Source organism: Falco rusticolus, chromosome Z (assembly GCF_015220075.1).
Source record: "Falco rusticolus isolate bFalRus1 chromosome Z, bFalRus1.pri, whole genome shotgun sequence".
Taxonomy (NCBI): Eukaryota; Metazoa; Chordata; class Aves; order Falconiformes; family Falconidae; genus Falco; species Falco rusticolus.
Genome location: NC_051210.1, coordinates 81,609,977 through 81,633,616, shown reverse-complemented (window position 1 = coordinate 81,633,616; position 23,640 = coordinate 81,609,977). Strand labels below are relative to the sequence as shown.

General features: G+C 39.2%; 1 protein-coding gene across 6 annotated transcripts in view; it reads left to right on the top strand.

Annotated features, from left to right (window-relative positions):
- The window catches only part of DYM (dymeclin), a 215,301-nt gene that overhangs the window by 37,576 nt on the left and 154,085 nt on the right, over nt 1-23,640 (top strand). For all 6 annotated transcript variants that reach the window (XM_037373245.1, XM_037373248.1, XM_037373242.1 and 3 more), the window contains 2 exons: nt 7,294-7,419; nt 9,046-9,188. In XM_037373245.1, coding sequence (XP_037229142.1) covers nt 7,294-7,419; nt 9,046-9,188 — 269 coding nt within the window. The remainder of the gene's footprint in view (nt 1-7,293; nt 7,420-9,045; nt 9,189-23,640) is intronic.

The following is a 23,640-nucleotide window of genomic DNA, read 5'->3' as shown; positions in this document are numbered from 1 at the left end:
ATCACTTGTATGTTTTTCTCTTGTCTGATGGCAGATATGTAGCTGCTTAAATGTCTGAAGGCCCTAAGCAGGAGAACCTTTCTCTGTATCACATTCTTCTTTCTGTTCTAATTGTATTCTAATTTGTTTTTTATTTTAGACTTAGATTGGTGTTTCTCTAGGACCTGTCTTTTCACTAGGTGAGCTTTAATTTACATTGAACTTGTGTCATACTTTCCAATCTCGGAGCATAGTATCACAGGTCTGTACAGTTTATCATGGAATCATAGAACAGTTGGGTTGGAAGGGACGTCAAAGGCTGTCCAGTTGCATCCCCCTGCCCTGGGCAGGGCCACCTCCCCCCAGCCCAGGTGGGTCCCAGCCCCTGCCTGGCCGTGGGCACTGCCGGGGACGGGGCACCCACAGCTGCCCTGGGCAGCCTCTGCCGGCGCCTCCCACCCTCACAGGAAAGAATTTCTTCCTAATACCTAATCTAAATCTCCCCTCTTCCAGTGTAAAGCCATTCCTCCTTGTCCTGTCACTGCAGGCCCTTGTAAAAAGCCCCTCTCCAGCTTTCTTGTCAGTCCCTTAGGCACTGGAAGGCCACAGAGCTGGATGCAGCACTGCAGGGGGCGGGTCTCACCAGAGCAAAGTAGAGGGGTAGAGTCCCCTCCCTTGACCTGCTGGCCATGCTGCTTTTGTTGCTGTCATATGTTGTGCTGTATCCAAGCTCCTAATAATCTGCTTTCTGTTATGGTTTTGGGCCTGTTTTCACAAAAGATATTTGATGTATCTTGACAAACACCCGCTTGGTAGTATTTGGTCTTGTTCTCTGGTCCAGGCAGCAAAGATACATAGACACTGAAGTTGGGCACATCTCTTTTTGACTCCCTAAGAGTCTGCAGACTGTTTCAAATCAGTGACAGCAGCCATGTTGACAGGCATAAGCCTTTTTTGTCTATTGCTTAGACAACCATGAGACCCAAAGAGATTATTGCAGCCCCTACCTCAAGGTGGCTCTGCCTTGAAACCATTGGCTCACATTTGAAAAACGGTGTTCCATTGGAGCAGGCCTGCATGGCTGGACCAGAGGACGTGATTCTCATGGTCTGGCTCTGACCAGATGTAGGTTAGTGGATATTGCTAACAAGCCTTGATGGGAAGGTAAATACAGAAGATTATAGATTCTTTGTGCAACACTTAATAGTCCTAGCCTTTTTCTAATGATTTTAGTCTGTGGAGGGAAGAACTGAATGTCAGTGAGGTGAAAAATGTACGCAGCCACGTAGTCTCAGATGGTTTAGGAACAGGTCTGGGACTAAAGGATATTGAATCCAACTGTCATTTTAATCCTTTAGATAACTCCCTTTAGAGTAGTTTCATCTCTTCTGTTATCTCACTCTCATTCTGTCTCCCAGTCAAGAATACCCAGTGAGTGGGAGATGCACTAAGAAACGTCAGAGATGCTCTCAGCTTCCAGTTGGTGTTTCCTAAGTGCCCCTTTGGGACATCTCCCAAATGTTTGGAGTTAGCAGTAATGAGTACGGTGCATTATCGGCTGCCACAGCGCGTATGTGCCATCAGCGGGTGTAAAATTGGGAGTGATTCCAAGAGGAAAGATTATGTTCACTTTGAGTTGTTGTACTTGTATCCTGAGACTGATAACCAGATATTCTACTTGCTTTTCAGTTTTCAAAACTGATCCTATTCTCTGTGGTGACTCCTCTTTCACCTTTCTGGTGGGCCCTCAGGAAGCAGGGAAATGAAACCTGGTTCCTGTATGATTTGAGAGTTTTTGTATGAATCAGCCCTTTTGGCAACTCTCCTAAATTAGAAAATAAGTTACCTTTTAACCTTTTGATACGCGGAGTAGACAGCTCTGGCTGGGTGAAAGTTCAGGAAAATATTTAAACAGGGAGGGGGCTTGGTCTAGTGGTGTGAGTTGGAATTCAAGAGTTTTGTTTCTGACTGTTCAGGCTATTTGCTCTGTAGGTGTGAAATCATTTATGAGCTCTCAGCCTCTGTGTGCTAAGATGTAGAAATAGCTGTGTTTCATTGAGTAATTAAAGTGTTTACAACAGCATGTGCCTTCAGAGTGGTAATTGGAGTTTCTAGGTGAGTTTTTTCATAATATATTACCTCTGTACCTCATCTTGGTTCCTCTTTCACAGACCTCTCGCAAAGGCAGAGGTGATGTGAGCACAGAAAGCAGTTGTGAGCGGTGCTTGGCATTGGAGAGAAGCCAGCAGCAGCAGGATGGTGACACATAGGCAGATTGTTGAAGTTCTTGGTAGATGATGCTGATAGAAGGACATACACATGGTTTTGATTGGAAAAAGTGAGTGCTGGGATACTGGAGAGCTGAGGTTTTAACAGAAGTGTAGTTCTTGTTCTGTGGGGGGCATTTAGAAACAGTAGTTAAGCTGATACTTCTCCCCTTACCAACTTACATACATGAAATGCTGCGAGCATCAGGCTCCTGCAATCTGCTCCTGTTGCTTTTATTTGAGTCTGCAGGAGCAGACAAGTGTATTCTGGGTTTTGTATTTTCCTACAGGCTATGGTTGACAGGTGACCTTGCTGTTGTGATCTCCATGTTTTGCTCTGCTTCAGACTCCAGCATTTTTGTTACAGCTCAGAAGAAATCTGCTTTGAAACCTGGTGGTGTGTTATGGTGTGGCATGTGTTTGCTACATGGTACCATTTAGTGCCTGCACTTGGCTGAGGGTGCAAGCAGGTAATGGCAAGTGTTCAAGCTATTGCAGTGCGGAGAGTTACTGCTCAGGCAGGTTGACTTAACTGGCTTCTTGTGCGTGCTCTTCTTGTGTTCCTACCACAAAGAAGATCTTTCATCTTTGTTAAAGATTACTGTTTTGACCATAGACCTTTTTTCAGACATTTGGAACTTTTCAAGTGCAGTTTCAGCTTTGTGATATATTTGAAATAACTGTCTGTAAAAGGCAAGGTGAAATCTTGGTCCAGTTCAAGGAGACTGATCTGTATGAGGGTGTGATATATAGATAGATGGTCTAGCACTGTTCTCCAGCCCCAAACACATGAAGGTTGATAGCGCTGATGGAATTTACAAGTCTGTCACCACAATTAATAAATAAAAAAAGAATCAATAAAAATGTACATTCTTGATTGAAAGCCAGAGGAGAAGTGGTATCCTTCCCAGTTTGGTAGAGTAACTAATTCTTCCAGGATGCAATTTCTTCTAAAGCAGTACTTCTTTAAATCTAAATGCAGCAGTGTTGCTTTAAAGCAGTACTCCCAGGGCCATAGATCTCTCATAAAGGAGCCAGGATCTCTGCTATGTACCTGACAACTGGGATTAAGATGGAGAGTGTCTCTGACTTCCTAGCATTTTTGTTATTTGATTTTAATGAGTTGTCTGAAGTTACCTATAATACAAATTGTACATGATTGTTTAACTTAAAAGCATTTGTTGAAATGATTTGATATCATTGCTTTTGACAGGAATTCGTTGATGTGTCAACCGTTTCTCATTGAAGTGTAGATAATAAAAGGTGTGTTAAATATGTGCACGCATTTATGTTATGCTAGCATCTAGGAATCTTGTGTTTTGGAGCTCAAGTCAGCATTCTCTGAAGAATTCATAATTTATGATTATCACAGATATGTATGGTATGTCTTTACTGTAGAGGCTAAATGTGTATATATAAAGCTTGTTGCCAGGAATCAGTTTTAACTTGGGTGTCACAGGCAGGAACTTTGACCTATTCCATCTGGTTAGAGAAACAGATTCTTGCTTTGTGTCATCATGCAAGAACTGTGATACCAAGGAGGACACCTACTTATAATAGTGAAAGAACCCAAATGCAGGAGAGGAACAATTGCCATGATTTCTAGAGTTCAGTCTGTGTCAGAGTGTTCCCTCATGAAAGAAGTACATCTTAAGAGGGACAAGAGAGTAGTATCGGTTGGTTTGTCTACTGATATGGGAATATATCCTCCAGAGGGAAGGAGGGAGAGAAAAGGAGGAAAAAAATAAAGCGAGGATAACTATTGAAATTTTCAAAAGAGAAAATCCAGAAGGGGTGGGTTAAAAAACCCCAAAACCCAGTGTATGCTTTGGTATGTTGCTCCATGAGGTCCATTTACTTGTTCTGTGGCTTTTTTGTTTGTTTTATAAGACACTTGGGAAGGAAAACAAAACAAAACCCACAGAAACCCAAACCAACATGCAGTTGTTCTGGTTTTCTGAAATAGCTAAATAATTTTGACGTGTAATTGATACCTGTGTTCATTATTTCTAGTTTCCTCCTCATCTGCAAGCAAACAGTTTTCAGAGGAAGTTGGAGATCGGCATAAATTCCATGTAAAGTCATTCTATATGACGGATAGCTTTGAATAAATAAAAAAAAAAAGTTCAAAACCAAAACCCCCTATTCTGTAGTCTCTCAATATAAATAAACAGTATTTTCTTTGAAGTTAAAAGAGGTTCCTAGTAGTGCTTGTGACCCTTTAGAAATGCTTGAGTTTCTGAAGACTGTAGGTTTCACCCTTGGTGGAGAAAATAATTTTGCTCTGAAGCTTTATCATTGTACTTATAAATTAAGGGTGACTGTAGCTGGGGGGTACCCCAGATATCAGGACTCTGGTTGTGTTTATGCCAGGGCAGATTTAATTTGAACAGATTCTACAGGTTGAGTGGAATGTTTCTGCAGTTAAATGTGCCTAACTGGGTTTTGGATAGAAAGAAAATGAGGATAACTCACTAAGTAGAACTGCATGAATTCAGCATTCTTTCTATTTTTTTCTTTTAGAGTTGTATAAGGGTATTGAAATCAGATTTCCACCCCTCCAACCCCACAGAAGAAAATTACTTAGTACATTACAGTAACCTCTTTGTTTATTTCTTTACACTGAGTCTTAGGAAAAAAAAAAAAAGTTTTGTAATGTCTCCTCAAATTTGCTGTTCCACTTGTATTGTTTGTCAGAAAAGTAAATGAATGATTGAAGTGCAGAAAAAGTGTACTAACTTTAAAATTTGTTGCATCTCAGCAAAGTGATGCAGTGTGTGTTGTAGTGTCATGAATTATCCTTCTCATTCATTGACCCAGGCTTAGAGACATTATTCTTGTATTCACAGCCTCGGTACTGGTAAGATTTAATTATTTTTTTTCCTGTAGCTAAAAAGTATTTTTTCCAAGCTGTTGTTTTTATTTTGATAGGAAAAAAAAGTTTTACATTTTTTGCTGATGTCTAGACCTCTAATAATTGCTATGTGTAGATCTTCCTTGCTTTGCTTAAGATGAACATGGGTAGTAGATTGCAAATCATCTCTGTTCTGGAGAGGCAGTGGGAGCCGTTCCTAGCTCAGCCTTGCTTCTGGCTGAGATGGATTTGCAGTGGAACCAGATCACAAGTGTAACCTCTGGCCTGATCTAGTTGTCAGCATTTACACTGGCTAACTTCCTCAGTAGTGGGCAAAAAGTCAGGTAACTCACTGATACTAGAAGTAATTAAAACTGTATGATTTTGAGGAAGAATGTTACTCAAGCAGTACGTCTCTTCCTGACCTGTAACTTAAAATGTTACGGTTTCAAATACTTAGATCATGTGAGAGAAAATGAAAACAGAGTTTGCATAACCTCTGCTTTGGAAAACATTTCTGTATCAGAGGTAGTGTGGTTCTGTGGACTGTGATCCAGGAAATTTTGATTCCAGTTTGCTATTGACTTTGAGCAAATAGCTAGCGCGCACTTTTCTCAGAAACTCTGGCCTAGATCTACTGCAGGCGAGCTTAATTTAAGCTGTCTATAAACCATGATGCATGAAACTCTTCTTATGCTTTACAGTAATGCATGTTACTTACAGTATTTCTAGAAGCACGCTTGAGAAAATTAAAGCATTTGAGTGTGCTAAAAATCAGTGATTTCTGCTAAATGAAATCCTGTTCATTTTGGTAAGGACCACACCAGTTCTGATCCTGACACTATGAAGAGTTTTAGTCAAGTCAATCTTTTTTGTGGTTAATATATTTTATTTCAAGAGAGATTGGACTGTAGTATGAGTCATTATTGTGAAAGAGCACTTAGTTTTATCTTTATACTTGTTTTAACTGTTAAGAGTAAAATTTTTGGAAGAAAATTTTGCATTGCTGCTTAAACACATGTTGATGCTGATATTTTTTAAATTATGTATTTCAAATAGAGATACCATAAAACCTTTGAATTTGAGAAGTATAAATATATTTTGAATTTCCAGTAGGTCCCAGGTCAAAAACCTGTGGTAATTGATGCTGGACACCTGTTGTAACTTAATGTTGTTGGGTTGTGGAAATCATATAGTAACAGTGGAAAAAAACATTAAAAATTCTAAATAACAATCTTTCTAATAGATTACAGGATGGTACTGTTGCACCAAAGGAAGTATATCCTTACTTTTGAAGGAGGTAAAAATGGTCTTTGGTTGAAAGCAAGAATTATACTGGTTCGTTTCCAGGCTACTTCATTGTGTTTTACAAAGTTTCTTGTAGTCTGCAGTTTATTGCTGACTAAGGAGACAAATGCTGTTTTTTCTCCCCTTTTTAAAAATAAGTTATATAACAAAGTAATGATAGGCAGAGGTGGGAACAAAAAGCACAAGATGGCCCAAAGAGCACGTTTTTCTCTCATCCATTGTGCTTGGCAGCCTTTCCTAATTAACCTTAACTTCATGAACATTGCTACAGTATCTGGTGTCAGTATTTAATCATTGCAGCGCATTCTGTGGGATTGGCTGTAATATCTTGAAACTTTATACTTCACTGTTACCTCAAAAATACTACTTAAAACTGAAAAATTCTGTGTAGTATCCTGATGTCCTGAGCATTTCTGACACTTAAACTATCATTTGTGTATTATATTCCTTTTTTAGGGGTCCCCTTGTCCTGGCAGATGGAGCTGCGTTTGGCTTCGCTGGACATTTCCCTGACTTATCTTGATGGTTTTGTGACAACTTTATTTAACAGGATGAAGGATAAACTTTTGAGATATATTTATTGTTTTTAAAATGAAGTGTAGTCTGAAAATTGCAGCTGGCATGTTCTGAGCAATACCTCAACGTTTTTAGATTGTTTTCTCTCTTGACATATTGAAAAAAAAATGCTTATGTCTAAGAAAACAATCCATTGTTGGTATGAAGTGATTCTGGGTTTTTTGAATTTGTTGTTTACGTATTCCCAATTGAAACTTACTGTGCTAAACCACGTATAACCTCAGGTGAAGCTACCAAGTGTTCTTGGAAGTCAGCTGGTAAACAAATCCAGTAGATTAATCTTTATAAATTTTTCTTTTTTTTCTGCAGAGATATTACATACAGCATTTCTTTGGAAGCTGTGACAACTCTCATTGTCTTCCTCTCCTGCCAATTATTCCACAAAGAAATTCTACGAGAGAGCATCATTCACAAATACCTGATGCATGGTCGATGGTATGTTGTATTCTGGAGTGGTACCTAATGGTAAAGCAAATGCTTCTGATTACTTGTTTAGACTCTTTGTATTTGAAACCAAAAGGTAGAGAAATAAATTTTGATAGAAAACTTGTGTTGCTCAAAAGAAAAAAGAACATAAAAGCAAACATTAGTAAAGGCTGTTGGAGCGTTTCAGTTTTAAATCTCACAGCCCAGACTTCATTAAAACTATATTGGAAGCCATTTTTATTTGTTGAGGGTAATTTCATTAACTTAAAACAGCTTTTACTTTTCAGGATGGGTTTTGAGGTTTTTTTTCTATTTAGCTATGGTCTTATTCTGTACCACTGCAGTCTAGAGAACCTGCATACCTCAGAAATGCTAAGGAGCCTTCTTGTGATATAAATAGCAGCTCCTTGAAGGACTGTAGATATGTGCTGCGCTGAGTTTTAAGCTGCAGTAGTGGAAATACTTAGATGGTAAACTGGGTTGTGTGAGTAATACCACTTGTACTGGCAAGTCAGGTGTTTTGTTTAAATGCTTTGTCGTAGTTGCTTATATGCATTTTAGTCAGGCTATATGTTCATCCTCTTTCAATTTTAAATTCCATGTGGGTAGATTTTCGGTAAATATATCTATTGTCTGGTTTTCTGAAATCTCTACTGGATATGAGAGAGGTCCTGCATGCGTTATGACATGCAGGGGAACGAGGGGAGGCTCATCTTGGCTGTGGGCAGGAGGAAGACAGGGCAGGCCAGCTTGGAACCGCAGCAAGGTAGAGGCAGAGCCTCAGTATGTGTGGGGTTTGGTGGTACTTAAACCTCTGGACCAAAGGTATTAAGGGTTTGGGGCAAAATGGGGGAGCGTTTGGGAGAAGAGGTAGTATGTGGTCTAAGAGTCTGAGCTGGGAGTAGCTGGTACCTGGCCTTTGGAGACAGGGGTGGGAATTTGGTGGCTGGAAATCTGGGGCAGTGGGAGGAGCTGGAGGGGTAGTGGTGGCAGGGCACTGGAGTTCACCATAACATAGCCCCTCTCTGTTCACCTCTAAAATATACAGGAATGGGAACCAACTGTTTGCTTCTGTGGAAATGATCCTCTGTTTTGGAAATACTGTAACCTTTTATTTAAATCCAACAAATTCTGTGTGCATTTGTGAAAATCACTGATGTGAGGTCACATGTTTCATGGGTCTTTGCAAATTGGCCCCAGCACACACAAAATCCTGGGAGGGGTGGGGAAATTCTATTGTTACCTGTTCTATGTAACCAAAGCATGGAGCAAAACCTAAACAAATAGAATTTTTCTCTCCCTTGCATAAATATTTTCCCAGTTCTGTCTTGAGGTAAAAGAATACAATGATCCCACAAATTAAATGACTGATTTAGAACTAGTATTGAAAAATGAACAAAACATAGTTTCCGTGATCCTGCTGTTGAAGGTGTTCCTGCAGAGCCCTGCTGAAGTCCATGCAGCTTTGCGTGGGCAAGACTTTTGACGTTCTTTCCCTTTCCAGTCTGCTCAGCAGTGGGAGAGTTCCTGTCTGTCTTTAATCTCAAACACCAGCCTTTGCACCCTGCCTGGGCTTTGCTGTGCCGATTTTTGCAAGTTCTGAGTCAACTAAAGTTGTTTTCTTTCTCTTTTCAGTCTCCCATATACCAGCAGACTTGTGAAAACTTTACTATATAATTTCATTAGACAAGAAAGAAGCCCTCCTCCAGGGACCCATGTCTTTCAGCAGCAGACAGACGGAGGAGGACTGCTTTATGGAATTGCGTCTGGGGTGGCAAGTGAGTCTTATTCTCTAAAAACTATACTTCAGACCTTATGAAGTAAGGTTTGCCTGCTGTGTGACCGCTTAGAAACACACCTGTAGCCCACTTCTTTTTCAGCAAGTGATACCAGTGTGCATGCTCAGTATAGAAAAGCTGTCCATTTAAGGCTTGCTTGGGTTGTAATCATATAGGGTCCATCTTGAGATATATTAGAATCTGAAGCAGTTCTATCTGCAGGGATACCTGAAGGACAGCACATGGTAAAAGTAGCACTTAGTCCATACCTTTCTTCTATTGAGACATAAAAACCCCCCAGACAAACGAGTAGCACCCCATTTGATAAATCACATGCTTAGAGTTACTTAAAATGTTGTAAGAAGTACTTTTATGTGCATATTTTCTTCTCTGTAATTTCTTGATGAATACGGTGACGTGCTCTGTGGCTCTGCTTGAGCAGAAGTTGGAGCAGGTGGTCTCATGGGTTCCCTTCCAAGTCTCGAGGATCCTGTGATGTAAGGGAGTGACCTAGGTAGGACTTTTTCGTACCGTACTGTAGCATATGCCTTTCCTGGTAGGCAGACTACTGGCTTTTTCCAGAATGGTATGACTAGATTCTGACCTGTTTGCTAGAGAGAGGTGTTGTGTGAAGAATATAAAAGACTTGATGCTGTTTTTTGTTAAGGAAAAGAGTTCTTGTGTTTGTTGTGCTATACACTATGTTTTGGTTGGTACTTGCTCTCTACCCCGCACCAGGTGTGTTTTATTGGTGTATTACATATTAAAATTCATCCTGAACGTGTGTGTGTGTTGGTTTTTTTTTTTCTGTAGAATAAAATATAATATATTGCTGATAGTAAAGGTATATGTTATTTTCTTTTTCCCTGATAAACTGAAATGATACTTTGCAAGTAGGTTGCTGTTAAAACTGATACTATTTATTTTGCTCTTTTGTGAAATCCTTTCACTGGCAGCATCCCTAGGGGATGTTAAAGTTCAGGCCACAAATGGTCTGCCAGAAAATATTTCACAGTCTGTGACAGTGTGTGTGGATCTCCTCATGGAGGCAGTAAAAGAGCGTGTCTCTGTAACTTGGTGCAGCGTAGCCTGAATACATCGTTGCTTCTGGGTACCGTGAGGTTATACGCAGCTGAGCGTGCTGCTGGGACACGCATCTCCATTCTGGTTTCTAGTTTACACACTTATGGGTAGACCACTGTGATGTTTGGGTTGTGCCTGTAAGATAAATGTGTCAGAAAACCATTGCTTGGTTGCAGTTTATTTAAACAGAGAAGAAATTAAAATTGTTCCCCACAACGTTTTTATTCAAGAGTCCCAACAGGTACATTCTTTTCCTTCTTTTTCAATTGCTAGAGAAAATTGATCTTACAATGTTTTTCCAAAGCAGTTTTCAGTACGTTGTTTGTGCTTTTGCTTGTGACTGGAGAGCAGTTCTCCCTGCCTATTTTGATACCTCTACTTACCTGATGGTTTTATTCTTCTTGGTTCTAATTGCTTAGTCACGCTTGAGTGTTGTTTTAGTGCTGCCACGGGCAAAATAGCTTTTTTTTTTTTTTTGTCTTGTCCTTACTTGATTGATCTGTAAAGTCCATCCATATTGCCACCACTCCTGCCTTCCTCTGTAGATCTCTGATACCATATCCCCCCACGACTTTTTACTCCTTGTATTTAGAGTTTGCACTACTTAATGCAGACTTTTAAGGTTTCAGCCTACGTCTGTTCTTGTCTCTTCCTACACTTCCACCCCCTTCACTCCTCTTGAACCATTCTCCTAACAACTCCCTTGGCATACTCCTACGCTTATTTTCTTGCTTCTTTCATGAGTACCTGAAGTGCCATCTCTTCTCCAGTGAATTAAGTGTATTCGTTTAAAGCTTTAAGTAAAAGAGCCTTTATAAAGAGCTTTCTAATGACCTGCCTGGGAAAGGGAAAAAAGTACCACATCCTGTTAGAAAAGTGAAATATTTTTTCTGTTTGTGCCTAAACAGTTGGCTGATGTTTTCTGTGTCTAATTATTTGCCTGTATATGATGTTGGCCTATAGATGAAACTTGGACATGATAGGTTTGGTAGAGTAAATGATATATTTACACAGGTTGCCCCGTCCCCAGCAGTGCCCAAGGCCAGGTTGGATGGGGCTTGAAGCCACCTGGGCTGGTGGGAGGTGTCCCTGTCTGTGGCAGGGGGGTGGAACTAGATGATCTTTCGGGTCCCTTCCAAACTAGACCATTCTATGATGGCCCATCTGTAATTACTTTTGAATTAATCCTTTGCAATCCTTTGTTTTATATAGCATCAGGTACATGGGTAGAGTACAACACAGATTTGAAAACAGCAACACGAAGTGGTAGTTGTTATGGTACAGAAGCAAAGTTTGAGCAATGAACAGATGTGGAAAACTTAGACATGGTTTCTGTATTGTGTTATTTTTGTGTATTTTGAAATCTTTACAGGGTAAGAATTGAAAGAAGAAAGGAGAAATTGAAAATTCACTTTTATATTACTTAGTGTCTTTAAATACCATGTAATGCTTAAAATAAGTTTACTGAAGTAGTCTAAATATAATCTTTTTAGGATGGAAGGATGTATGAATCTGGCTTTAAAAATCATTGATTTTTCATATGAAATTTTGAGCCCTAAAATAATTACTATGCTTGTTAATTTGAAATTATTTAACTTGATACCACAGTCATCTGTTACCATGGATTACATTGTTCATATTTCGTAGTCACTTGCACAGCAGCAGTAGATCAACAAACTGTTACAAGCACATTATTTTACTTCACCCCCCCTTTCCTTCCTTGTGATTCAGCGGGAGTGATAATTATACACGATATGAGCAGAAGTTTGCCCTTTCTCACAGTTAACCTTCTCCTGCTTCTTGTCCTTTGTAGCCTATTTTTTTTCCCTCTCATGAGCCTGCTGAACCCTGAAGCCATACAGCCAACATCCTCACACCGATTACTTCTCCTTGGTTTAGCCTGTGATTGCGTGCAAGTTATCTGTGTGCAAGTACCTTTCTCTATCCTATATATGAAATACCCTGATTAGAATTGTGTTACCAAATATGTTATCCGGCAGTAGTTAAATAAACAGTTGTGGGTTTGGAATGAGGGGGGAGGTAATGATGTTTTGCAACTTCATAAAGGACATTCTTCTATGCTGAGTCTACTTTTCTTTGCTTTTGTAGTCTTTCTGTAGGTGTGCAAAATAATTGTAAAGTACTGCTGTGGTGTTGATGTGGTGTGAAGGCATAAATGACACAAAATGCATGGCACTAGAGAGTAGACCTCATATATTTGAAATTCATTTTTCTTGGGTCACAAGGTCCATTGAATCAACTTAGCTTAAAAAAATATTTTTTTGTTTTTTAAATCCTCTCCTCTCATTTGGGAGTACTATTGGCATTTGCCAGTTCATGGTCCACAGTTAACCAAGTTGAGGGAACTTCTTGTGGGCAAGCAAAATTTTTTAATTAGTCATTTTATTTCATGCAAAATAAAATCCATGTTACAGTGAGGAACTGCCAAACAGATGATATGCTGACAGGAAAATGATAGTGCTACTCAAGACTATTGAAAAACAAGTCAGTTTAAATGGTTTCAGTTGAAATAGTTGATCCAGATAATACTTTTGCTATTAAAAGCACTTTAATGCATCTTGCAGTATATAAGAATTACTGCAAGAGTAAGATATAATTGACTTAGTTTATGCTGTTTAGATGACTATAGATGTAATGGGTACAGTGTTGTAAGAATCTAATGAAAAGGCAGGAGTTGGATTCATCTTCATTAATCACCTAAACAATCATCATAACTAATCTGGCGCACAAATGTACTGTTGTGGCATTAATATAAATTGCAGAATTCAGTGTATAGTGGTCAATGATGACTTGTTTTCTCATGTCTGCACTCTTTGGTTGGAACTAGACAAACATTCCTGACCATTATTGACTTTCTGTCATGTAAGTATGTACTTCACTCTGCATTTTGTCATTCAGCATTAGTGTACTTGAAGGCATCTGATGACCTGTGGTGTACATTGGTGACTTATACTATAGCTTATTCTTTTTTTCTTTTTTCCCCCCAGTGCTATGTTCAGGTTAATAGGAGCACTTGCATGATTAACTTTACAAGAAAACTATTTATTCATATTTAGCATTTCATATTAATACATTTTTGTCTTCAATTTTATGTAGTTTTATTTGTAATATCTAGATTTAAACATGTCAAAGTGGAGAGACACAAAAAGCTATTAACAATGTGTCTGTTATTTCTTATGATTCCATCAAGCTTTTTTTCTACTAACAAATATTTCAGGCTGGTTGTTTCTACCTTCCAGAGCCTTTTCGTGATGTGTCACAGATCTGGTGTATGATCTGCTACATGACTACAGTCTCGTCTGTCTCCCTGGTGCTTAGTCAGTGTTTAATTGCCTGTTCGTACTCACCATAATGAAAATGTAGGTCTGAGACTTCTTTCCCAGTTCTGTCTGTTCATATTCCTTCTTGCTTACAGTCTGTAGCAGTGTCATCCTCTTGCTGCTGTAATCATGGCATGTTGACCTGCCTGAATGTGAGGATTTAGATAGTGTCTAGATCTTCAGCCTTTCTCTTAATTTCTCTAAAGATGTGTCTGAACTGGAGCAAAATGTGTGGCTGCAATTCAAGCACACGTTCTTTGGGACTAAGTGTAGTTGAGGATTAGTAGTGATGTAGCTGTGGCAGGCTCAGTCTGCAAAAGCTGCCCAGCAAACTGGGTTCTAGAGCAGCTTCATCCTGACTGAAGTCTGTGCTTTGGTGCTATGAGGACCGTAGGAGCTGATTTGAAATTTGGTTGAACTAGTGTCAGAGCAGTTCCTGAATGTCCCCTTCGAGAGTCTTCATTGCCTTTTGTCATAAGATAAAATTAATCTTCTGTCTTAATCACAGTAGCACAGAAAAACATTGCCTCTGGCATAAATCTCTGCAGGCCAGCGATGTATTCGCTATCAAGCTCTTACACACTTCCTTTGACATACACTGTGGGTTGGTTGTTGGGGTTTTTTTGTTTGCTTTGTTTTTCTTGAAATCTATTTTATCTCTGTGGTATTGAATGACGTGAGAGTCTAGAACAGTTAAACAGCAGTAGCACTTCTGGTAATGTACCTTGGGCCCAGGTCCGCCAGAAGCCTTGGGGCTTTCAATCACAAGGATCTGAAACCAGAAGAGCTGTAGTATTATAATTATTTAATAAGTTCTTGATCAGTCTTATGTTTCACCAACATATTTGTGATAGTAAATAGCTGTACAGATAGCATAGACTTGCACTGGGACCCCTGTTTTTTTCCTAAGTGCTAATGGCAATGAGAGCAAAGCATCCTTTTCGAGAAGATGAGTTTATACTGTAAGGTCCTGGTTTCCTGATAGCTCTCAGAAGTGTTCCACTGACTCTGGTGAGAGTTAGACCAGGGAGCAAAGGGTGTTAGGGTATTTTTTCTTTCCTTCATAGAGGTTGATGCTCCTGGGTACCCATGGCTACCATCAATCCAGACTTACAGCAGTGACAAAATATATCATCTTACACATTCTGGTTTTAAGTCTTCTGTAAAGCTTCTTTTTATGTCATATCTGCCTGACATTGTCTAGGCTTGTGGTGTACTGGGAGCTCTGCTACCATGATGACTAATAATGCCTCTTCTCCAGCCTCTCTCTGTGCTGATCCATCTTGTCTCTTGCCCTGTCTGTAGATTGGAAGTTGTTCGGGGCAGGGACCATCCATGCGTATGTACAACACATAGCATAGGGAGGCTGTCATTCATGACTAGAGCTTCTGATTTCTGTGGTCATACAAATCATAATTATAACCATATGTTCCAGCTTGTTTACTGAGAGTCCTGCAGCAAGTTTCACGAGGTGTGTTGGTGATTTATCTCCCTGACATTTACCCTGATATTCCAAAACCTGAGCAGCTTCAAATAACCCATTATAAAAGAAAAAAAGAGAACGGATTGGCTCAAAAATGATTTTTCTTCTGTAATTCTTCAGGGGAAATTGCTTGTTTAAAGGAAACCAAGAATCAAGCTGATGTATTGTAACAACACAAGTTTTAAAACTTGATATTTTGCAAGGACTAGGGCTAGAAAAAAGAAATTTTATATGGGTGAAAAGAAGGAGTTTCATGCTTTCCAAACTCTTCTTATCTCTAGAGGTTTACAGAAATTGAAATGGAGATAACGGAAACATCTATGATTATGGAATTTCAATAATCAGTTATTTAAAAAACGAAAAACCCCAAACAAAACTGCTATACTTGGAGTTTTCTTGAAGTCCGATAAATTTCAGCTAGGGGATGGTAAGAAATCCATACCTCTTCAGCTTACAATTCAGCATCTACAAGACTGTTCATCTCCTACGTAGCATTTATTTTAGCAATAGATGTGAAAATCCTTTAAAAAGATTGTAAGCACCATCATTTCCACTTCTTTTTTGAACACAGTGCAAATGACAGAATGCTTGACCACACCACCTAAGGAATAGACCAAAATCTGGGAACTGAAGTCTTCACATTCAGCATCTTCTTCCAGTAGAGCACAGTGCTTCTCAAAGTATTAACAGATCTTTAACTTTTCGATGACCGTCCTTCTGGATGGTAGGTACAGAGTATGTATGTGCCTGAAAAGATGGGTTTTTTGGCGCCAATATGGAATTTTAAAGTAACACCGGTGACTTAAAACTCCATAAAGAATTTTTTCTTATTTTTGAAAATATCTACCACTCAGGATGTGGTGTCTGCTGCACATTTTCTGATGAAAATGCCTCAGTAGTTCAGGAAAAAGGGTGGTCTGATTGGTCTCAGATGTGCTGATACCTTATTACAAATGGGTTTATAGTTGATATCTGATTACTGACACGTCCCTTGAGGGGGTTGGAAAGGGAATGGGCAGGAGAAACAGCACTGCCTTTCAGGCTGGAGTGAGGAACACTAATAAAGCACCACAAAGTCTTTTTTTTTTTTTTTTTTTTCTTTCTTCTTCTCTCTCCTTAATGCACTGTCAGAATTTGGTTTTCAGGACTGCTAATGGATAAAATTCATACAAAGCTGCATTTGTTATTAAACTACTCATTAACTCGTTTCCCTTCATTCTCCTGTGAGATGTCTGTACCATCTTTTGGGGTGGAAGTAGGGTTTTTTTTTAATATGTACAAGGTGAAAGAGAAGTTTATTCACATGATATCTATTATGTTGGCTATAGAACGAACTACTGATGGGAGCAGCACAAGCCAGTTGTGGAAGTATTGTGTCATGATCGAATTGGTTCAAGTTCTGAAACAGTTTTATTTGCCTTAACAATTTTGTCAGGGGAGAGGAGAAACTACTTCAAAGCTTAAAATAAATTGCAACGGCTGTTGCCTTGGAAGGGGAGTGGAATTTTAAAATAAAAACCTAAAGAGTACATTTTCACAGTTACGGATCTAATCATACACGGCTGGGAGATGGAGGCAACGTCTGTCACTTAGGTGGACAAGAGGAGCAGTGAGTTTGCTTACCTATTAATTGCATTAAATCCTTAAATTAAACCCTTAAATGAACACAGCAGAACTTCCCAAGTATACGTCTTGCAGATACAGCAGAGCTTATGATTTTCCAATTAGTACACATTTTGATTTACGTAACAGATCAGATCTAGTTTGTGAATTTGGGGTGAATATAGCCTTAGTCTGTGGTGTCAGTTTACTCAACTGCAAGGTTTAAATATGAAGAGTAGATTACATAAAGAGCTTGCAGATGAACTCTTATTTTGATACTGGTATTTATGAGACAAGAATGTTCCTTGCAGAAGATGGTAGCTGTCTGGCCAGTGTTTAGAACCTGTCCAGAAGGAGGTGGATAATTAACTACTTTGTTAGTTCAGTCATTAATGCAGGCGGAGAGATGTTATTCTGGCTCTATTCATGGTGCAAAGGAATGCTGTGCTTTTAGAATATGAAGACTGTGGTAGGTTTTGCAGGGGCTCTAAGGGAAATGAAGCAAACTCTTTAAGTTTATAACAAATGCAAAACTTTCACTAGTGCCAAAACTCACAATCAGATGAGCACTCAAATCTGATTGATCTGTAATGAAAATATTGTGTGCATTAGGACATCTGTAGTTCAAAATTCATACAGAAATTCTCAGCCTTCACGCTGATAAATCTTTAATTTTTATTTTCCTATGCAACATTGTTTTTAACTGAGTTTTGTAATCCATTTTTCTAACTGTGGTGAGTATGCAAAGAGTACATTGAATTTGCATAATGTGAGACAAAAATATTTTGGAGGATAAGTGGACATGCATGAAAATCTTTGCTGTAAGGAATCTTGTAATTTTGAGGTAGTACAACCTTGCTGGAGCCATGCTCTATCTGGATGTGGCTCTTAAAATGTTTTGTCTTGAGCCTTGTGGGTGTGTACTTCAGAACACCTATTTACAATATTGCCTTTATGGACTGAAGTGTTTGACTCTGATTTTGAGGGTTGATTTCACAAATAATTTCGTTTCAACAGGTATAGTTTCTAATGAACAGTCTTAGTTTGAAAGGGAAAATGTGTCTCTTTACATTTGAGCATAAAAAAAGCTTGGAATTCTTTCCATCTTTCTTTTATTTCTATGGATTATAGTTGTACTTCCTTGTTTTTGTAGACCCATGGAGGAGCTAAGCTCTGCAAAGAGTGATCTAAGATTTAATGAGGCCTTGGACTAAAATCTTTGTCTTAAACCAACAAAGACAAACCCATAATGCGATTATAACAGTTATTTTTTTACCTAATGTTCTAGAAGAGCCAATGGTAATTAAGTATGTTCTGCCAAACTGTAGTTTCCAACACAAGTATGAGATTTTTACATAACCTGATAAATGGCTATTTTTCCTTTTGAACAAGCCATCAAAAACATTTTCCGTCTTTCTGTGAAAGACTTGCCAGCCAAATTAGAGCAAAGCCAAATAGATCATGTGCTTAGCAGTGTATTAGTAGAAACTATTTTAACAGTTGCAGATTGAAATTATATTTCCTTGTCCTGAAGCCAGTTACTATTGTTGAGTAATTTGGAACTTTCCTTTTCTGATTGAAGTTTAAATTATTGGTATGTGGTAGTTGTAGTATAGAGCAGTGAACATTCGTTTTCACAACAGTTGGGTTTGTTTGTCAATTTTTCTCTTTCAAGTGAGTGGCGTTTTCCAGAGTGACTCACTTTGGGGAAAGAAAAATACTATTAACAAGAAAAGAATGTGGCACCTAGGAATAGACATCCTGGTGAGAAGAATGGATTTCCATTATTGAAAAATAAATTTCAGTATTACATGGAAATTCAGTTATTATCCTTATTGGAAAGTGTGAATTTTTATTTGCTTCTCAGTAATTACATTTTTATTTGGATTTTGAATTTGCACCAAGCCCAGAGCTGTGCTGCTGCCAAGCTGTGTCAGTCAGTGTCTGGTTGATGGCTGCAGCTGTCACAAGCTGGGGGACGCGGCTCAGCCCGAAGTGACATGCTGCTTTTGTGCATGCTCGGCTGCTGACTGGGAAGGCGCAGCCACATTAGGACAGGCTTAATGACAGAGATTCACCCTGGTTACTCTGCCTGTCCTGTACTGTGGGTGAAGTGCTGGAGCAAGTGCGAAGGAGTGGCATTTTGTTGCTGTCTGCTGTGCTAAGGATGCTTTACTGTTGACAGTCTAGTATTGTGGCGTTCTAGAAGGCGAAGACCAAAAGAGAAGGTCTTTGAGTCTTAAAAGAACAGTTGTAAAGCTGGCATGGTGCTATTGTAGTCGCAACGATCTATAAAGGGGAGGTTTGTAGAGAGAGGCAGGATTTTTCGTTACTGCAGTTGGAAGAACACAGTGATGTATGCACAGTGCATATGTGTGCTACCCAAACCATCCTCGGGTGGCACAGCTTCCAAGAATTTAACCTCAGGAGGTGGCTTAAAGACTTCAGCTTTTGCACCCAAGGGAGGATTTCTGTGTAACCATTTTACTGGGAATGGTATTGGGATCCTGCAATACAAATTCTGTTACATAATACACAATGTAAATTGTGTTCCAGCATGATAGCTGGGATACAGCTTAATTAATTTAATCTTTCACCAACTTATATTTGAGTTTATTAATGCTAAGCATTATAAACTCATAGCTCATATCTCACCGTGGAACGTAAGGGAAGGACTAGGTAGATGAGAGGCTTGAGAGGAAAGCACAGAAGCAAATTCTTTATTGCACAGCTTTCCTCATAATATCTTCCGGTCCTTCCCATCTTCTCTTTCTGTAAGAAAATATATCTGTATGATAGAATGGGGATGGCATGGAGCTGGGGAGGCAGAGTAGGGAGGAGGATGACTGATACCTTTAACTCAGGTAAGATTTGGCTGGCTGACATGAAAGCTCTTGCCTATGTGTAGATTACTGTTGTGGCCATAAAACATTCCTCATGTGAATGTATGTACAAAGCAGTTAGTGGTAAACAAGCTTTCTTTGTTGGAGTATCATTAGGGCCTTGCTCATGCAAAATGGAGAGCACATTGGTCTGACAAGCTCTTGCATGTTATTTTTGTTTAGCCTGTTAAACAAATGCTTTCATGTTTAACGTTTCTAGATCTGTCTGTGGATAGAATTTCTTCCTTTGTACCAAGCATTGCCCTGTTTCCCACTCATTTTGGAGCATTTTGTGAGGCTTGAAGGAGTCTCTTCTCAGGGGAACTGCTGCAATTCAATAGACAGATTTTCCTTGGCTGAAATCCAAACCTTGTCTTCCTGTTGTGGATATTAATAATGACAGAGTTGAGACCTTGTCACTCCTCTGCTGAATAGTGTAGGTAATAAATCTGAAACTAGGTTTCATAAGAGAACTGTGGTCAGGAACAGGACAAGGTTTTCTGACTAAATGAAAAATTTCAGAATGAGTCTAACTTTGGAATAATTCCTTGTAATTGTTAAAAGACTAAATTTCTTAGCATTCCTGCTGATACTTTGGATTTTTACTCAGCGTTCTGAGAATCTGTAGCTGGTAAATACACAGACCTGTAGTTTCAGTCTGGCCAAACTGAAAATTATTGCTTTCTCAGTGATCTTAATTCACACAAAACCCTCACATTGTGAAATGATTTTATGCTGCAGCTAATATTCAAAATCAGTTTAGGTCTGTTTATTTCTGCCACACACATACATGAGTGTTCTGTATTAAACAGTTGTTGTAGGACTTAAAAGTTTTAACGTATGTTGGGTTAATGTGCATGTTCAGGGTGCTTGAGGGTGAAGGACTTGTATCAGTAGGCTTTCTCAGGTCAGCTTCAGCTGGCACTTAATAATAAGACTTCAATAAGGTATTTAAGGTTGGCTTCTCAGATTTATTTTGTGCTTCATATCTTGTGAAGAGTGTATTTCAAATGTGCTGACATTGATCAGGAACCCCATTCCAAGAACACATGGTGATTATGACAGGATGCACAGGGCTGTCAAGAGGATGTTCTGCATCAGATCTTTCTTTCTTTCTACCACGACACCTGTACTCGCCATCCTGTGTCATTTCTGTCTATAGCAGGCAGGGTCTACACCCGTGAGATGTGCTGATGGATTCTCATGGCTAGTGATGTGGCTGACTGGTTTTAGGAAGGGGCAGCAGGCACATCTTGCATGGTTTGCTTTTCATTTTCTTTGGGATTTTTGTTTTCTTTTCCTCCTTTCTCTTTTAAAGAATTGGGGAGTGGGAAATTGAAGTCTTGCATTTCCTTTCAAGTAAAAAATGTACTTCTCTTACAATCCTGTGGTAACTCCTCCTCCTGCAAGACGTAGACATGCGTGCACACGCACCCTTCCTCCTGGTGCTGAGGCTGAGGGGAGGCTGCCTGGGAGACTGCCAGCACCCTCTGCTGCTCCATCTGAAGTAACTGAATCTGCTGTGCTCTGCCACTCAGTATATTGTCAGTATGTAAACCCTAGATTTACACTGGAGAATTTTAACCATTAGAAACTCTGAGACGTTTGTGGTATAGCTAGGTCTGAACCCTTGGGAAAAGGTGGATTTATAAATTATTTTGAGCCTTTAGAAGAAACTAGTTTTCAGCAGGTCTGAATTAGAGATTAAATGAACTAGGACTTTGCAGGCAATAAATGGCTCTTTGGCATCTGATTCTTACTGCAGCAGTCATTTAATGTCTGCCTGAATACGTTGCTTTCTGAAGTGAAATTCAGAAAAAGTGGGGAGAAGAAATAGCCAATAGAATTCATGAGAAGTGAATCATTTGTTGAGAACCATCTTAGCTATTTTTTTCCTCTGTGTTCTCAAGGAAAATCCTGTATTATAGTTATCAGGCTTACGGACTTTTTACTTTGGACTGGCAAAGGAACGTGTTGTTTCTTTTAACAGAAATTTAACTAGAGGCTGCATGCCTGAATGCTTGTCGTCTTTCCAACTGCATAAACTGGTCTTACATTACTCTGAATAATTTGCTTTTGAAGTTTTTGTGTAAACATATCAGAAGCTATGTAGGTCTTTCTCAAAAGAGGACAGACCCTGAGGATGGCCATTAAACAGACGACAATGGTGAATCCTAGGATGTGTAGTATAAAAGCCTTCCCATTGCTCTGCATGGCAAAGGACATGTATTTATAGCTTCAAAACTGGGTACAATGCTGATTCTGGGGTATGCTTATGCACAGAGACATCGTGTGCTCATGCAGCATCCCAGTGGCTTCAGTGGAATTCTTTTAAGATGAGAGCCTAAACTTTCAACCCTTTAGCTTTAGAAAAGGTACTGAATGTCTGTAGGGAAGAGGGGACACTTCTTGATGATGTACTGTAATTTATAGTGATGGAGGAAATACAGGAGCATTTCATTTTTCTTGGTATACCAGGTGGAGTATGTTGTGTTTTTTTATTTTTTAAAGAATTGTGTTGAAAACTATTAGAAAACCACAATTATAATAAATGTAAAGTCACAATCTTCAAGCATTTGAAGAATGAAGGTTGTGTAGCCTTCCAGTTATAAACCAGGTATGGCATGTGATACATCATCTGTGGTGCACCTTGATGTCTGGTGGGAACATTGTGCTGAAATGTCTTCAGCCACTTTGGGTCCTGAGGCTGTACATTACAACTTTCAGATGAAAGAACTTAAAGCTTAAGATGCAATTTCAGAATTTCTTGATCTCTAGATATTTAAATAATCCTGTGAAGAGCTTGTATTTCTATAGTTAACTGCAAACACTTGTATCTTTTGTCTTAAGTGCTGTTTCTGATGGAGAAGTGTGGCAGATGGAACACAATAAGTTTAAAGAGTTTCACTGAGCAGATGACATAATTATTTTCCAAGTACAATATTTGAAACTCCGTCGAATTTCTGTAGTGCAAGGTCAAGCAAGATATGATGGCGTGCACAATAAATTACCTATACAAGAAACTGTTCTTTTAGAATTTCAGAGATTCTAAAAAGTAATAACTGCTATAAAAACATGGCTGGAAAGTAGAATAGTAATAGGCAGGTTTTGAAATGTAATGATTTGAATAACAAATTGCTTGAAGGGTACTTGCTAAGATGTGTTAGTAAACTGTTTATGATCTTGCGGGGAGTGGCAATCGGGCACAGCAGCTGGAATGCATGTGACAGCTGTACCCACCACAATTTGGCATCGCACTTCTCAGACCTAGTGACTACCCCAGAAGTGATTTGTGCAACTGCATGTATCTATCCAGAAACAACACCTGTACGAGGTAACAAAATAAAGATTCCTTTGGGCTGGAAAGTTTCTCTTTGGGGACGAACTAGTTGTAAATCTAAAAGTACAGTGCTAAAAACACATGATTCTCTTCATCCGGAGGATTTCCTAGGAAGCTGTATGTCCTGGTATATATACTAAATCCTGGCAGAAGGGATTGTTCCCAAACATGAATTTCAAGCAGCTGATCAGAGGAAGTGAAGCAGCTGCTTGCAACTCCATCACCTGCAGTCTTCTGGGGGAAAAAGTGAAACTGAAAATTCCTTTTCATAATAACCCGATGAAGAGATCCAGCTAGTTGGCCTGCGTTTACAAAGCCAGATAATTTGACATACCAAGTGTTTTAAACACTGATTTTGAACTTCTTGAAATTAATATTTGGTTGAGGTTGTGTAGGCTTGTCGGACTGGGATGCTTTTCTGGCAATGGGAATGAAAGCAAAACTAGTCCTTATCCTGCTAAAGTGCGTGATGCTTTTCCATTTCACAGTGTGGAGAGCCAAGACCAAGAGAGGCTGCATTTCATCCAGACATGCATGTGGCTCACTTCAGAGCTTCCCAGAGCACTAGTCCAGACTTATCGTAAAGTCATACCTTCACTGAGGAATCTTAATTCGCTTGAAATGATGGATATTGGAAATAAATTCTGTCCTCAAAAGCTAGTAACTTTCTGAGAACAGAAACAGAATGGTTGCTGTTCATGGAGAGTCACTCCAAGTGTTA